The 14,710-nt window shown below is 35.0% G+C and overlaps 1 protein-coding gene, 1 non-coding gene and 1 pseudogene across 4 annotated transcripts; 2 read left to right on the top strand and 1 right to left on the bottom strand.

Moving 5' to 3' along the window:
• Positions 1 to 3,524: 3,524 nt before the first annotated feature.
• Positions 3,525 to 6,186, top strand: LOC129289677 (elongation factor 1-alpha-like). 3 transcript variants are annotated; one of them, XM_054926497.1, is made up of 3 exons: positions 3,525 to 3,666; positions 4,385 to 4,873; positions 4,984 to 6,186. In XM_054926497.1, the coding sequence occupies exons 2-3, from the start codon at positions 4,412 to 4,414 to the stop codon at positions 5,869 to 5,871; spliced, it is 1,350 nt and encodes a 449-aa protein (XP_054782472.1). In that variant the 5' UTR covers positions 3,525 to 3,666; positions 4,385 to 4,411; the 3' UTR covers positions 5,872 to 6,186. The 3 variants fall into 3 exon arrangements, with proteins under 3 accessions (XP_054782472.1, XP_054782464.1, XP_054782480.1); XM_054926489.1 differs by having other exon boundaries at positions 3,526 to 3,666; positions 4,382 to 4,873; XM_054926505.1 differs by having other exon boundaries at positions 3,552 to 3,666; positions 4,407 to 4,873.
• Positions 6,187 to 9,469: 3,283 nt separating this feature from the next.
• LOC129322381 (uncharacterized) lies at positions 9,470 to 10,534 on the bottom strand (annotated as a pseudogene).
• A 1,714-nt stretch (positions 10,535 to 12,248) lies between these two features.
• On the top strand, positions 12,249 to 12,320 carry TRNAP-AGG (transfer RNA proline (anticodon AGG)). Its single transcript has one exon. It is a non-coding gene; the product is annotated as a tRNA-Pro (tRNA).
• Positions 12,321 to 14,710: the final 2,390 nt, after the last annotated feature.

Here is a 14,710-nt window from a genome sequence, read left to right as displayed (position 1 = left end):
AGGAGGTGAATTTCCAGAAATTGAGACAAGGGACAAAGGAAGTGAACATTATATTTGAGAAATTCATAACAAAAGAAGGACAACTAAAATTGATTGGGAGAAGGGGAGAGGCATTTGGGAAGTTTGGAGTAATTATTATTATTAGTGAATGTAAAAAGTGTAGTTTGTTCAGTTAAAATAACATTGTTGAAGTCTTGAAGTTCATTGTTCTCATCCATGGCGTCTTTAGGCCGTGGTGGGAGGGAGAGGACAGAGGGAAAAAAATAACAGTGTTTTCAATTTTTTAGTTTTTTATTTTGATTTTTTATGGTCCAATATAATAAATTTTAGCTATGTTAAACATTTGTTGGCTAAATATAACCCTACCGATTCATGAATAATGAATAATTGTATAAAAAAATTAGCTAGATCCTTTAATATTTTCTTTAAAAATGGCAAGTAAATTAAAGGATTTTTTCAAATGACAAATTTAAAAAATATAACTTTTTAAAATATTTATATACTTACAAATTTTTTTTCAATTATATTTTATAAGATATAAAATTATTTTTTAAAACATTTTAAGTATACATATATATATATATATATATTAAATTTCAAAAATTCCCCCATTTAGTGTTGGTTTCGCCCTTGATTTCTTTGATCCCTCTTGTTGAAGTATTTATGGAATGAGAACGACAATGAAAGCAGCTTATAATAAAAATAATGATAATGATAATGCAAATTACAATGAACTGACAAAATTCGATAATAATATTTCTTATAAACAAAGAAAAACAATAAAACACAAATATCCTACGGAACAAGAAATAAAGGACCTATAATAATATTTAGTTTGTCATCAAATGCAATAAGTTTTTGATTTCATAGGCATGCTTCGTTAGATTAAAATGATATAAGAATGGAAAATAAAGATATTTATTTGCCATAACATTCCTAAAGAAATGAATTTCCCTTTTTTTAATAACCTTTAAAAAATTCCTTTGTTCTAGGTGAACGCAAAAATCATTTATTAACGTTATTTTCTGATAAATAAATTTTAACGCCAATTATAAGTTCGTCGAAGTTAGGCCATAATTCTTCTTCTTATCTTTTTTTTTTTGGCCCGAAAGTTAGGCCATAATTACGAAGCACACAATTTTTTTTAAAAAAAATTAAACGGACTATTTGATATGTATGTGATACACGTCCTGTACTTTAGAATCCGCATCAACAATTTGTATTACTATATTTTTTGTTAAAATATTTCTACATGGCTTAAAAATTTTAAAAATAATATTTTAATTGATTATTGTAAAAATCATTTTAATACTTGTTTAAAACTCAAGAATCAAGTTAGTCAGATCCATCCCCTAAAATATTTAAGTATATAATTATATACTCAGGTTATTTCAGTTCTAAAATTTGTAAAATCATCATATTTTATTGTATCATGATAATATCATCTCCTCCATAAATTATCTATTTCAATATTATTGGCTTCTCCGCAAAAATGTATTAATAAAAGGGTATTCAGACATTTCCTTCAAGACGGTTTTCTTCGTCTCCAAGTATTTGAACTTTTTCTTTGTTAAAAAAAAAAAAGCCTGAGTATTTAAACCTACTTTATATAATTAAGAATGCCTGTCCAGTATGTTTGCCCACAAAAAGTTGATCCCTAAAATTATATATAAATTGTCGGGAAAAGCATTCACACTCGATAGTCATCAATTGCATGGCTTGGGCATCACTCCAGAATATAATTAAATAATTAAATAATTGAAAAATATAGCCGTAATCGGGGAAAAATACGTGTGCGTGCGAATCCTATGGCCTATAAATTGCATAAATTTTAATACTGCAGGTTACATTATCATAACTGATGAATAATAAAATTTCTTATAGATTTAAAATTTTTTCTTGAAAACTAATAAATAATATATTTTTTATAAATCTTATATTTTGAATTGATTATTGATTATTATTATCCTAAAGATAGAGAATACTTCGCATATTTCCTTGAACTTTTTCCCCTAAGCTTTATATCTTTAAATTTTATCCCTCACAAACTTATAAATAATAAGATAATTTAAAAAACCCCCCTACACGGGATCTAATGTAGTTTACTGTAAAGTTACATAAAATTTTTAACTAAATTGAACGACAAAAATTAACCATTATATCCTCTCTACTGTATTTCTTAAAAATTATTATTAGTAAAAGTATATGTTACGTATGCTCTTATAAAGGATAGTTCTGCTAGTTATAAGTGTGAGCGTGAATTGAATTCTATCTTGTCTTATTTTGTGCATCAGATAACTTTTTTTTTTACTATAAATATAATTTATTGTTTCAAATATAGATGAAATCCCTAATTTATTTATTTAAAGATGGGATTTATTTATTTAAAGATGGGATAAATTATATTTTTCTATAATAATAATAATTGCATCACAGCCAATTTGTGTCTGGAATGAGGCCATCATGTGCTCACTGTGAAGACAAGATCGGTTCATAAGCATTACATTACTACTAAGTAGCATCTCAGGAGTTCTTCACTGTGTCATGTGAGCATTTGACCGAAAATAAATTAATATTTTTTTAAATGAATTCTAATTTTTTAAACAAGAAAAAGCTTATGTATGCTGGATTTTGGAAGTGAGCTAGTTTCATGGGCTCGTCATGTACAGAATATGTTTCATGAAAATGAATTAATATTCTTCTGAATAAATTCACGCTATTGGATTGCCATATATATATAATATAAGGCAGAGTTTGGGGTGATGAATTTAAATTTTAGATTTCAAATCTCAAGTTTAAAATTCATACATTTAAAATCTTTTATTTAAAGAGTTTAAAAAATCCTAAATAAAGAAAAAAGATGAATCAAGATTTAAAAGATAAATGAAAAACTAAAAATAGTGAATCTATATCTATTTTTTAATCGACAAGATATGAAAAAAATATATGAAAGTCATAAATATATAAATAACGAAAATGTGAAGATAATAAAATGTTTGAAATAGTTGAAATTTTAAATAATTAAAGTGTAGAGAGAATTTAAAATTATAAAGCAGTTATAATTTAAAATAAATTTAATTTAATTAAATTTAAATTTATAAAATTTTGTGTATTTAAATAAGAGATTTGATTCAAATCTAAATTCTCATCAATCCAAACTTATCATAATATAATATAAGCATTTCTTGAATTATAAATATTGTATTCTGATAAAAAAATTATAAATATTGTATATTATTTTTAAAGCTCAATAATCCTCGCCAAAATAAAAAAAATAAAAAAAAAGATATGTCAACGTTTCTTAATTTCTTTTAAGAAGTCTATTCCCTGCGAGGCGGCTAGGGTTTCGTATTGATTAGAATTAAAGCTCATGATCAGCAGAGGATACAACCGTCAATTATATTTTCAAGAAGGGCAGTTGATGAATTAAAAAATAAAAAAATAAAAAGAGTTTGCTTTAGGGTTATGTTTTGAGGTTGCTGGTTGCCGCCTTATACTAGGAAAGGGGTATAGCTGTCAATACAATGTTTTTTTGGGGCCAAAAGAAAATATCTCAATTCGAACGTAATATATAATCCCCTCGAACCTCATTGCTCATCACTTCGCCACTGTGTTTCCTGCTATTGTTCGCCTGCGGCTAGGGTTCTTGCCTCTCCTATCTCTTAGGTTCGCTCTCTGACATGTCTCTCTTTGGATGCCTCTCTCTATCCATGGCCTTGAATTCTAGATTGTTTCCTTGAATGATTCTGTACTTAGTTCGTCCTTGTTTTTTCCTTTTTGTTCATTACAATTCAATTTTCTGATATGCTTTTTGATTGAGCGTTCGTTTCTTTTTTTTTTTTGTTATACATATTATTATGTAATTATGTAACTCTGTTGGATTTTTTCTCTCGATTCCTTGTTCTGATTTTTGTCGATAAATGATTTTTTTTATTTGGCTGGGATTTTCAATAAGGAACATAGATCTTGAGGAGACTAGATCCTTTGTTATGATGTTAATTAATTGTTCTTGTTTGATGAAGTATCGATTATAGTTAAGGACGATTGGGCATGTAATTGGATTCGTGATTACACGTATGCATGTGATAAGCGGATGCAGAATTTCTTATTTAAACTGTTCTGTTTGGTTGTTTGCTTTTCGGTCGCATGAAGTCCGCTTGATCTGCCATTTAATAGGTAGCATCATCAATGTTTCCCCTTAAATTCAATTCTGTATCATAATCTAACAAAACGTTCATCGATTCATTTAGAAGTCTTTAAAAGTCATTTATTGGTGGTTGTATTTCAATGTTTTTGTTGCTTCTGAGGGTGAAAATTTGGAACTCATGTTATTTTTGTTTTAAAAGTCTGGTCCTAATATCCTCGTTATGTTTGTTTTCAGTAGTTCTTTGTTGTTCGAAGTTTAGGCGATATGGGTAAGGAGAAGACTCACATCAACATCGTGGTCATTGGCCATGTCGACTCTGGGAAGTCAACCACTACCGGTCATCTTATCTACAAGCTTGGAGGAATTGACAAGCGTGTTATCGAGAGGTTCGAGAAAGAAGCTGCTGAGATGAACAAGAGGTCCTTCAAGTATGCGTGGGTGCTGGACAAGCTCAAGGCTGAGCGTGAAAGAGGAATCACAATTGACATTGCACTCTGGAAATTCGAGACCAACAAGTACTACTGCACTGTCATTGACGCTCCTGGACACAGGGATTTCATCAAGAACATGATCACCGGAACATCCCAGGCTGACTGTGCGGTCCTCATCATTGATTCCACCACGGGTGGTTTTGAAGCTGGTATTTCCAAGGACGGACAGACACGTGAGCACGCTCTCCTTGCTTTCACCCTTGGTGTGAGGCAGATGATTTGCTGCTGCAACAAGGTAGTTAACTCGGGATTCCTGCTGCATTCAACATCTCTCTGTGTAGGTACGTCAGTTGTCACTCAGAGTAACTTGCTAATGTGGTTTCTCTGTACTTTCTTGTCCGACAGATGGATGCCACGACTCCCAAGTACTCCAAGGCCAGGTACGATGAAATCGTGAAGGAAGTCTCATCCTATCTGAAGAAGGTGGGCTACAACCCTGACAAGATTCCCTTTGTTCCGATCTCTGGTTTTGAGGGAGACAACATGATCGAGAGATCGACCAACCTTGACTGGTACAAGGGACCGACCCTTCTGGAGGCCCTGGACCAGGTCCAGGAGCCCAAGAGACCGTCGGACAAGCCTCTGAGGTTGCCCCTGCAGGACGTGTACAAGATTGGAGGAATTGGAACTGTTCCAGTGGGACGAGTTGAGACTGGCATTCTGAAGCCCGGTATGGTGGTCACTTTTGGGCCGACTGGACTGACAACTGAAGTGAAGTCTGTGGAGATGCACCACGAGGCCCTCCAAGAGGCTCTTCCGGGTGACAACGTGGGATTCAACGTGAAGAACGTGGCTGTGAAGGATCTGAAGCGTGGGTATGTTGCCTCAAACTCAAAGGACGATCCAGCCAAGGAGGCCGCCAACTTCACAGCTCAGGTCATTATCATGAACCATCCCGGCCAAATAGGCAACGGTTATGCTCCTGTGCTCGACTGCCACACCTCCCACATTGCGGTCAAGTTTGCTGAACTGTTGACGAAGATTGACAGGCGATCTGGCAAGGAGCTTGAGAAGGAGCCAAAGTTCTTGAAGAACGGTGATGCTGGTATGGTGAAGATGATTCCAACGAAGCCTATGGTGGTGGAGACTTTCTCGGAGTATCCTCCGCTTGGTCGATTTGCTGTGAGGGACATGCGTCAAACGGTGGCCGTGGGAGTGATCAAGAACGTGGAGAAGAAGGACGCCAGTGGAGCCAAGGTCACCAAGGCTGCACAGAAGAAGGGTGGCAAGTGAATGGTGCGGGCTCGTTTATCTAATGAAGCCTATTATTATCGTTACAATAAATGTTTTTCTGATGTTATTTCTTCTGTCCAGAGTCTATGTTTTAGGTCTGTCGGTTACTGTGTTGAGTCTTCTGCTTCGCTGATGAGCTTCGGTTCACAGAACTGGGTGCTAGATCGACGGTGGCGAGGCTTATTTTGTTTTTCCTTTCTGCATGCTTGATTACATTTTTGGTAGTTTCGTTTTTGAAAAATGCGGTGTGATGCAGGACTATGCTCTTGCACTGCTTATTGGGATATTACTTATAAACTTCTATTTATGGTTTAATCCTTTTGTCTTGTTATTGCTTTTTAGCTGTTGTCTTGTAATTCATTCCCTCGTAAAACATGTTTTTAAATTTTTATTATTTAAAATTGGTCACAAAAATAACCCCTTTTTTCATCTTTTTAAGTTTGATGATGTTCTGAGAATCAATTTGGTTTTATGCCAGGTAGATCAACTACAGAGGCGATTTATCTACTAAGGGGATTAATGGAAAAGTATCGTTGTAAAGATAAAGATCTACACATGGTTTTTATTGATTTGGAAAAAGCTTATGACCGTATACCAAGAGAAGTGCTTTGGAAAGCGTTGGAAAAAAAGGGAGTACGGATTGCTTATATTAAAGCCATACAAGATATGTATGAGGGGGTAAAAACTAGTATAAGAACGCCTAGTGGTCAAACAAAGGATTTTCCTATAAAGATTGGGCTACATCAGGGATCATCTCTGAGTCCTTATTTGTTCAACTTGATTTTAAATGTTTTGACGGAACATATTCAAGAGGAAATCCCGAAATGTATGCTCTTCGCGGATGATATAGTTCTTATAGCAGAGACAAGAGAAGAGGTTAATTGCAAACTTGAGTTATGGAGGAGGACATTGGAGTCGAAAGGTTTTCGTCTGAGTAGAAGTAAGACGGAATATTTATATTGTAAATTTGATAAAGGACTATTCGAAAATAATTTGGAAGTGAAATTGGGAGATCAAATTATACCTCAAGTGGAAAAGTTTAGATATTTGGGAGCCATTATCCAAAATGATGGCGAAATCAGTGGAGATATTTCACATAGAATTCAAGCTGGGTGGTTTAATTGGAGAAAAGCTAAAGGAGTTATTTGTGACCGTAAGGTGCCTAATAAACTTAAAGGAAAGTTTTATCGTACTGCTATCAGACCGGCAATGTTATATAGTAGTGAATGCTGGGCTCTAACGGGACAGCAAGAGCATAAAGTTGGAGTAGCAGAGATGAGAATGTTACGATGGATGTGCGGACATACACGTAAAGATAAAATTCGAAATGAGCACATACGTGAAAAAGTGAGGGTGGCACCTATTGAGGAAAAAATGGTAGAAAATCGGTTGAGATGGTTTGGGCATGTACAAAGAAGACCAAGGGAGGCACCAGTGAGAAGAGTGGAACATATAACTTTGAGTCCGATTAAGAGAGGTAGAGGAAGGCCTAAGAGAACACTCTTGGAAGTTGTTGAACGTGATCTCTTAATTAATAATATTTCTAAAAGCTTAATAAATGATAGAGCACAATGGCGTCTTGCAATCCATGTAGCCGACCCCACCTAGTGGGATAAAGGCTTGTTGTTGTTGTTGTTGTTGTTAAGTTTGATGATGTTATGATGATTGATGCCCGTCAGGGCTTTGAAGTTATTTTTATGAGTTGAACGAGGTTTTTAACGCATGCATTTAAAAATTACCAGTCATAGTTTGACTTGGGAAAGTTATATTTTAAGTGTAGAAATATTTGTCGTTATAATTTAAATGTATTTTTTTCTGTTTTTTCATTGCTTCTGATTTCTGCGTTTCTCTCCTGTTTATCTTATCTGTAATATTCGCTCTTTATTTTTTAATATGGCTAAAAGGATTATTTGGTGTTACTGGTGGTGTTAAATATATTAACTTGTATCTTAATGCTGTTAATTTTTGTGTTAAGTTGAATTACTATTTGACAAATTGAAACATGAAATAGTTACTGAGACATAAATTAACTGTGTTAGTTCGAAGGAAACATATTTAACACTAATTAACTGTGTTAGTTCGAGGGAAACATATTTAACACTGTTAATTCGAGCTTATCTTACTTTAGGCATGTTAATTAATGATAATATTGCAAAGGGGGGAGAACTTGTTCCAATTAAAAAAAAAAAAAGGCTATGAACGCTTATAACAAAAAAACTACAAGGATTTATAACAGAACATGTTAAAATTATAGGTATCAATATTTATATTTTCTCCTAGAAATATAAGAACATAAATTTATCTAATTAAATGTGTTGCCGGCAAACCCACAATTGTGTGACCGTTAGTTTTTCATTAGTGTAACAATAATATAACATTTCAGCCTTGAACTCAATAGTCTAATTATTAGTGTCTTACCATGGAGATCAACTCGCCAATGCGATCATTATTCTCAATCATTTGTTATCATTTCTATATTCAACTGAAACTGTTGCTGTTCTGGACTTGATCATATATTTTGATCATTGTTGTCAAAATTGAATAGGACGAAGTGGAAAATCAACAAACCAGTGCCTAGTGCATAGCAACAAGACTAGTGATAAATAAGTGAAAATTGGCAAAAACAATGCCCTGTTCAATTAGTAAAGAATTGTACCGACTTAATTGAAGGTAATGAATTCAAGTCTTCGAATGCTGTAGTATTGGTAATAGAGTTTTTGCCGCAAAAGGTTTCATCTTAATTCAATTCAAATTAATCTATGCCTCCATTATTTTCCATCAACTTAATGTTGGGTAGGTTCATGATACCGAATTCTTCACAAAAAAATTGGATTAGTTTATTGTTGAGATAGTTTAACATTTTTTTAATGAAAAAAGCGGCTGTTTAGACTCTACCATAGAGAAGATCTACCCTAAATGTGAAGAAGGATAAGAGCAACGTCTTAAAAATGGTATTAATTCGTTACATGATTAATCGAGGTTTGAATAAGAAGACATCTATGTCCATTCCATATATTGTAGATGCACATTTGAATAAGAGCACATCCATAAGCAAAAGCAAAAGGAGAAAAAAAAGAGCAATGCCAAGAAGAGAGAGAGTGAGAGAGAGAAGGAAGATCACATAAGGAGACAAGAAAAGAACATACTAGTAAAACTATAAGTTTAAGGTTCAATCTTCCATGATTTAACTATAGTTAAACTTGTTTAGATTAAATTAATATATGTTTAGATTTAGATTGATTATTTAATATAAAGAAATATATAATAGCAAAAACAACTTTAAATCAACTCGCACGTATACTCAATAAATATTTATTCATTAAAATTACTAATACAATTATGGAACAAGTACATATTATGTGCACCGGAATCCATGTGATATTATCCACTTATAATTACAATCATATTAACAATATTATTACTCTTCCAACCCCCTTACCAAACATAAACATTAAAATTATTATCATATTAGGAGTACTTTCCTAGAAAATAAATAAATAAATAAATAACAATGTAGTCCCAAATTCACTAATATTGACAAAAAGGGGTTGAAAATGAAGAAAAAGAAGTCAAGAATTGCATCAAACCAGACCATATGTAATGCGTAGAACTGAAAACTTAATCATTTTGCCAATTGAATACTTACACTTAGCTCTCAGATGAGAGATTAAAAGAGAGAGAAATTCAATATAGATAGTCCCATTGATCCAAAGTCACGGCGTTACTGCTTATTCTAACTATCCTACCAGCAAAAATCTGTTAACTCATATCCAATGCTGAGTAAAAGTTCCTGGTTGCAGTATCATGCACTTAAAATCCGCACATTCGGAACCTACATGTTAGGTTGTCAAAACCTGGCCATTGTATATAAGTGCACAACATAACACAGGAATTTATTATGCTTCAAGTCACAATGTCCTGAAATCGATTCATCATGAGTCATCATCGTCTACATTCTGTGGGGTCAACCTCGCCAGCAGTTCCTTATTTTGACAGTGCTCTGCATCAATGAAGTAAAACCTCCCATTGCCTTGAATGTGACAAAAGGCCTATTGGTTTGTGGAGGCCAGATATCAGCAAACCTAATAAACCACGGAGTATATTCTGCTAGCCAAGACATCATCTCCACCTCAAAACTATCTGGACCAGGTTGCCACCTCAGTTTGTGTATGTAAGGGCTAACAAACCAGTGCAGGGCAGCAGTTGTAGAAGCACTGAAGAATATGACAGTTGACGCAACCATGCCCTTTAGGATGACAGTTGTTTCAGGGTATGTCATGAAAGTTATCACAGGGCCGAGCGACACTGAGAGGCAGCAAGTTGAGAGAGAGAGAGAAGCTTAACTTTCTTGATGGTGGTTGAGATAGGACCATGATAAACAACTCTAGTTTCCTTGTCATTTTCCTCATATTCAGAATGTTCATCTCTCTGACGTCCAATGATGATCTTGTTGTCTTCCTGTAGTGGCAGCTCGAGAGGCCCACCTCCTCTGGGCAGCAGCAAGCAAGGAGGAAGATTTGGAAGTAGGATTAGCACTAATTGGGTGCAGACATGTCCGGCACCTTGTACAATGATGGCCTGAAGCATGGAAACAAATGTACAAAAAAAAAAAAAGAATCAATAACAATGATGCTTCCAAGAAAACAGACCTGTACAAATCCCAAAAGGGTTAGTTCAGTTGGTAAGAGGAGATAACAGTAAAAGACATCAAGGCACTGAACTCAAAAGGAGCAGCACATAAATACAGGAACTAAAAAATTGTCAAGTTGGATAAAAAAAACAAATAAATTCCAGAACATATAATTCATAGTGGAAGGAGTATGTAACTATGTATATGTAATGTAGGGTGTCACTAGATCCCAAATATGCAATGAAGAAATATTTTCAAACATGGAAGGAGCAATCTAGGACAAATAAACTTGAGAAAGAAGTTGCCAGGTTACAAGTACCTAACATAAATTTAGTCTTAAAGAAGATGCCTAAATCCTAAGATTTGATGGCTGAAAGGTCCTGTATGTGTTTTTTTAAGTATTGGCACATGTCAAAAATTCACATCAAAGATTCGGAATGCATGAAGAACTACTATGTCAAGGTATTGACAACAAACTTCATGTCCAGTGCAGCAACTTGATCAACTACACATAGATGAATCAGCTGAACTAGGAGTTCATGTTTTGGAAACTGATGATTGAACGCAACTTTCACTCCAGCTGATGCGTGTTAAGAATCCTCTAACCTGATAACCACTAGTGTCACTTGCCTTTGGTTCTTCAGAGTCAAAGCCCTTCAACCAATAATAAAATTTTGTAATTCATCTTTCCTTCTATTACTGGCATCATAGCGTAAGCTTCGATTGCATCATAGAATTTTTGTATGAAGAAACTAAGGTTAAGCATAGTTAGGAGTCCTTGAACTAATATAATAGTACTGCATTGCACCCACTTGGCTATCAGTAGAAGATGGACTAGTCCATCACAGTCATGCACCTTAATAATAATAATAATAATAATAATAATAATAATAATAAAAGGAAATCCCAAAATATTTCCAGTTGAAGGGGAATTACGAAAAATCCCCATCTCTTAGCGGCAGATAGAATATACATCAAATCAACACTATCCACAGATGAAAGATGGAAACTGAAACCCTAAATCTCTAGCCAAAGGCCATCATGCTTGCTGCAACATTAGAATAAATCATGCAACATTAAACGATCTGCTGGTTTAACCATAATTCACACACACCAACTCTAAAGCATCTTTCAGTATCTAACACCAGAGTTTTTTTAACAGAATTCATGGGAAAACTATTGCTTCAAAAGTTAAAAGGGAAAGCAACTAGCGTCATTGTCTGGTTCCAAACATTGGTCTTGTTTGTCATCAAGTTGATGTTGATCATAATTACAAGAAAATAATATAATAAAAAAAATTAAAATTACAAAAAAAAGACAACATCCCAAATCTCACTGACCGCCCCCTTATATCCTGAACCCAAACGAATTTTCAATGTTGACTTTAAAATTTGAATGCTAACTATCTACGGAATTCTTTATAATATCATTAGAAAAGAGGATCCACAAATAGCTATTGCAAGGTCCAAAGAGGATTAAAGTTCAGAACTTTTTCGTATGAGCAAATAAGCGAGACATCAAATTGATTAAGAACTGAACATAAGCAGTTTCCCATCTCAGCCAGGAAGGGAAGTGAAGAAGAAGGATAAACGAAGAAAACCTGAGAGGAAGTTCCTGGAAGAATTGTGTCTGGTCTGTGATCGCACCAAATTCAGCACAGAGACTCGTGCCAATGCCATGTTGTCGAGCAAGACTCTGCGCGACGAATGCGTTTGGAAGTCTTAGTCAAAGAAACTCGCAGTACATTGGGCATTTGGTCTAGTGGAATGATTCTCGCTTAGGGTGCGAGAGGTCCCGAGTTCAATTCTCGGAATGCCCCCACATTTTGCTCTGTTCACTTCGCTCATCTTAAGAAAGAGGAATACTTTGATCTCTTCAATTTGTTCGTGTATTTAACTCTCTATGCAAAGCCACATCGGAATTTGATCATGCTTTTGTGGTAGTTAACAAAAACGCTAATTCGCTCGCTCACAAGGTGTTATACAAACTTTTTGGTAGCAATGGACGATCCACCTTTGGATTATAATGTGACATCAATTTTTTCTTATGCTCTCTAGCCTTCAATTAAAAAAAAAAAACGAAACGAATGGGCACATCTTTTTTAGCATAGGTATCCTCTAATATAATAATATTAAAAATACAATATTAGATTTTAAATATGAATATTTCTCATCACAAATTAAAATTCTAATCTATAATGTTATGAGACACATGACTCCACAAAATCCAACTTCCATGAACTACATGAATAGAATAGAATGGTTGAATATTGAATGTTATAAATATTAAAATATTTTATAGATGTCAATCATGTAATCATATCTTTTAATATCTCCATTATTCTATGATATATCCTATTGTTATCAATCTGTATATTTTGTATGAGATTGAATTGCATATACATCTAAGTCGTATTCTATACCCTAAAATAAGAAAACTCTGACTGCTCTCATTTTTCTATTGTCAACTTAGGTTTCTCTCTTCTTATCTCAATCAAGAATAGAACATTTCTATTTTTAACAGGAAAACACACCCGAAAATTAGAAGAGATGGTGAGAGGTGAAACTGAGATTGCGATGAGTGGCGAGGAGAAACACAAGAGTGAGAAAACAGGGCTGTTTGGGGGCAATCACGCTGGTGATCGCGGGGGAGGTAAAGAAAGGGACAAGTGTGAGCAGCCATCCAGTTTGGTGTTCTGCAGTGGGGTGGATGAGATTCCTGATAGTGTAAAAGGTAAGGAGAAGGAGAGAAAGGGTTTAGCACGACAACGACAGATTCCTCCGTCATATAAAGACAAGTTGTTATCGTTGAGCGGATTGGGTTTCTTGATGAAGCATGATGAAGAGGAAGATATCGTGCATGGCTGGAAGTCATACTTTATGAAGAAACATAGGGATGCTGAGATCATTAAGGAGAAAGCAAGCATGGTGCAAGAAGAGGAGGGATATGAAGGTGGCATTAGAAAGAAGCCTGTGTTACAGGTTACAGCTGATGAATATGAGAGCTGGTGCCGTCCTTGGATGAACTCTCTGATTGTGAAACTTCTAGGAATGTCAATTTCGAAGCACGTGTTAGAGCAGAGAATGCAGCGAATGTGGAAACCTCAAGGTGCCATGAAGGTCACTCCTCTAGACAATAGGTATCACATCGTATCATTCACAAATAAAGAAGACAGGGACTATGCTTTCCAAGAAGGCCCATAGATGATTAATGATCACTATTTACTCGTGCAAAGGTGGAGACCGAACTTCAACCCTTGAAAGGCAGACGCGCAAAGGAAAATAGTAGTGTGGATTCTATACCAGACCTGTCGATCGAGTTTTATAATGTGGAGTCCTTATGGAGGATTGGGAATATGATAAGGAAGACTCTCAGGATTGATCTTTCAACCTCTATTTATGATAAAGGGGGTTTTGCTCGAATATGCATTGAGATAGATCTCCAGCAACCTTTGCTCTCAGTCTTTGAAGCTTTTGGTGAAGATCGTCTGATAGTTTATGAGGTTTTACATTTGGTTTGCTATAGATGTGGGAAATATGGGCATCAATGCAAGGAATGTCCTTTAGAGAAAGAACCAATGGAGAGGAAACAGAAACCAGAAACGGTAGAACCAGGCGGTCTGACCAAAAATGACGAGTAAAGTCAAGCTACGCCGCCGGAAACAGGATCACGAATAATTTCGACAATGGAAACCAAGTCAACGATAGCGGAGGGAGACGTTTTCTGTCCTAGGAATCTATTACAGCGAGATTTACGTAAGAAGTTAAATAAAATAGATTCAAGGGGATCTGATAGAGGAAGTACCGTGAGGAATCAACATAATGCGAATAAATTAGGTGGTCAAATATTACAAGGATCTCGTGGCAAAAATCAAGGGAGAATAAATGAAGACAGGGGTGATGGAGAGAAGGAACAAAGGTCACGTGCCTTTGGCAAAGAGGCTAATGGAGTGGAAAGTGCTTGGGTTCCAGTGGGCTCTAAACGAAAAGGAGATACTAGATTCAAACTAAAAGGGCAAGAGAATAAAGGGATTGTGCCTAGAAGAATTTCTGTGGGCTCACCTTCAAAATTTGTGGGCTCAAAAAATTTGTTCAATATCCTTCAATCTAATGAGTGTGAGGTCCTCGCAGGGAATATGGACTTGGGCTTACTAGATTTAGATAAGGGGATGGAAGAAGCCTGTGACTCTTAGAATGGTAAAGAAATGGT

The sequence above is a fragment of the Prosopis cineraria genome, unplaced genomic scaffold (assembly GCF_029017545.1).
Source record: "Prosopis cineraria cultivar Desert tree isolate PC_DT_omini unplaced genomic scaffold, ASM2901754v1 PC1, whole genome shotgun sequence".
Taxonomy (NCBI): Eukaryota; Viridiplantae; Streptophyta; class Magnoliopsida; order Fabales; family Fabaceae; genus Prosopis; species Prosopis cineraria.
This window is presented reverse-complemented; position numbering and strand designations above follow the sequence as displayed.

Excerpts from the sequence above, each read along its gene's own strand:
- LOC129289677 (XM_054926497.1), top strand. The coding sequence starts at position 4,412 with ATGGGTAAGGAGAAGACTCACATCAACATCGTGGTCATTGGCCATGTC. Across the intron at positions 4,874-4,983 it reads TGATTTGCTGCTGCAACAAG|ATGGATGCCACGACTCCCAA; the intron begins GTAGTTAACTCG and ends CTTGTCCGACAG.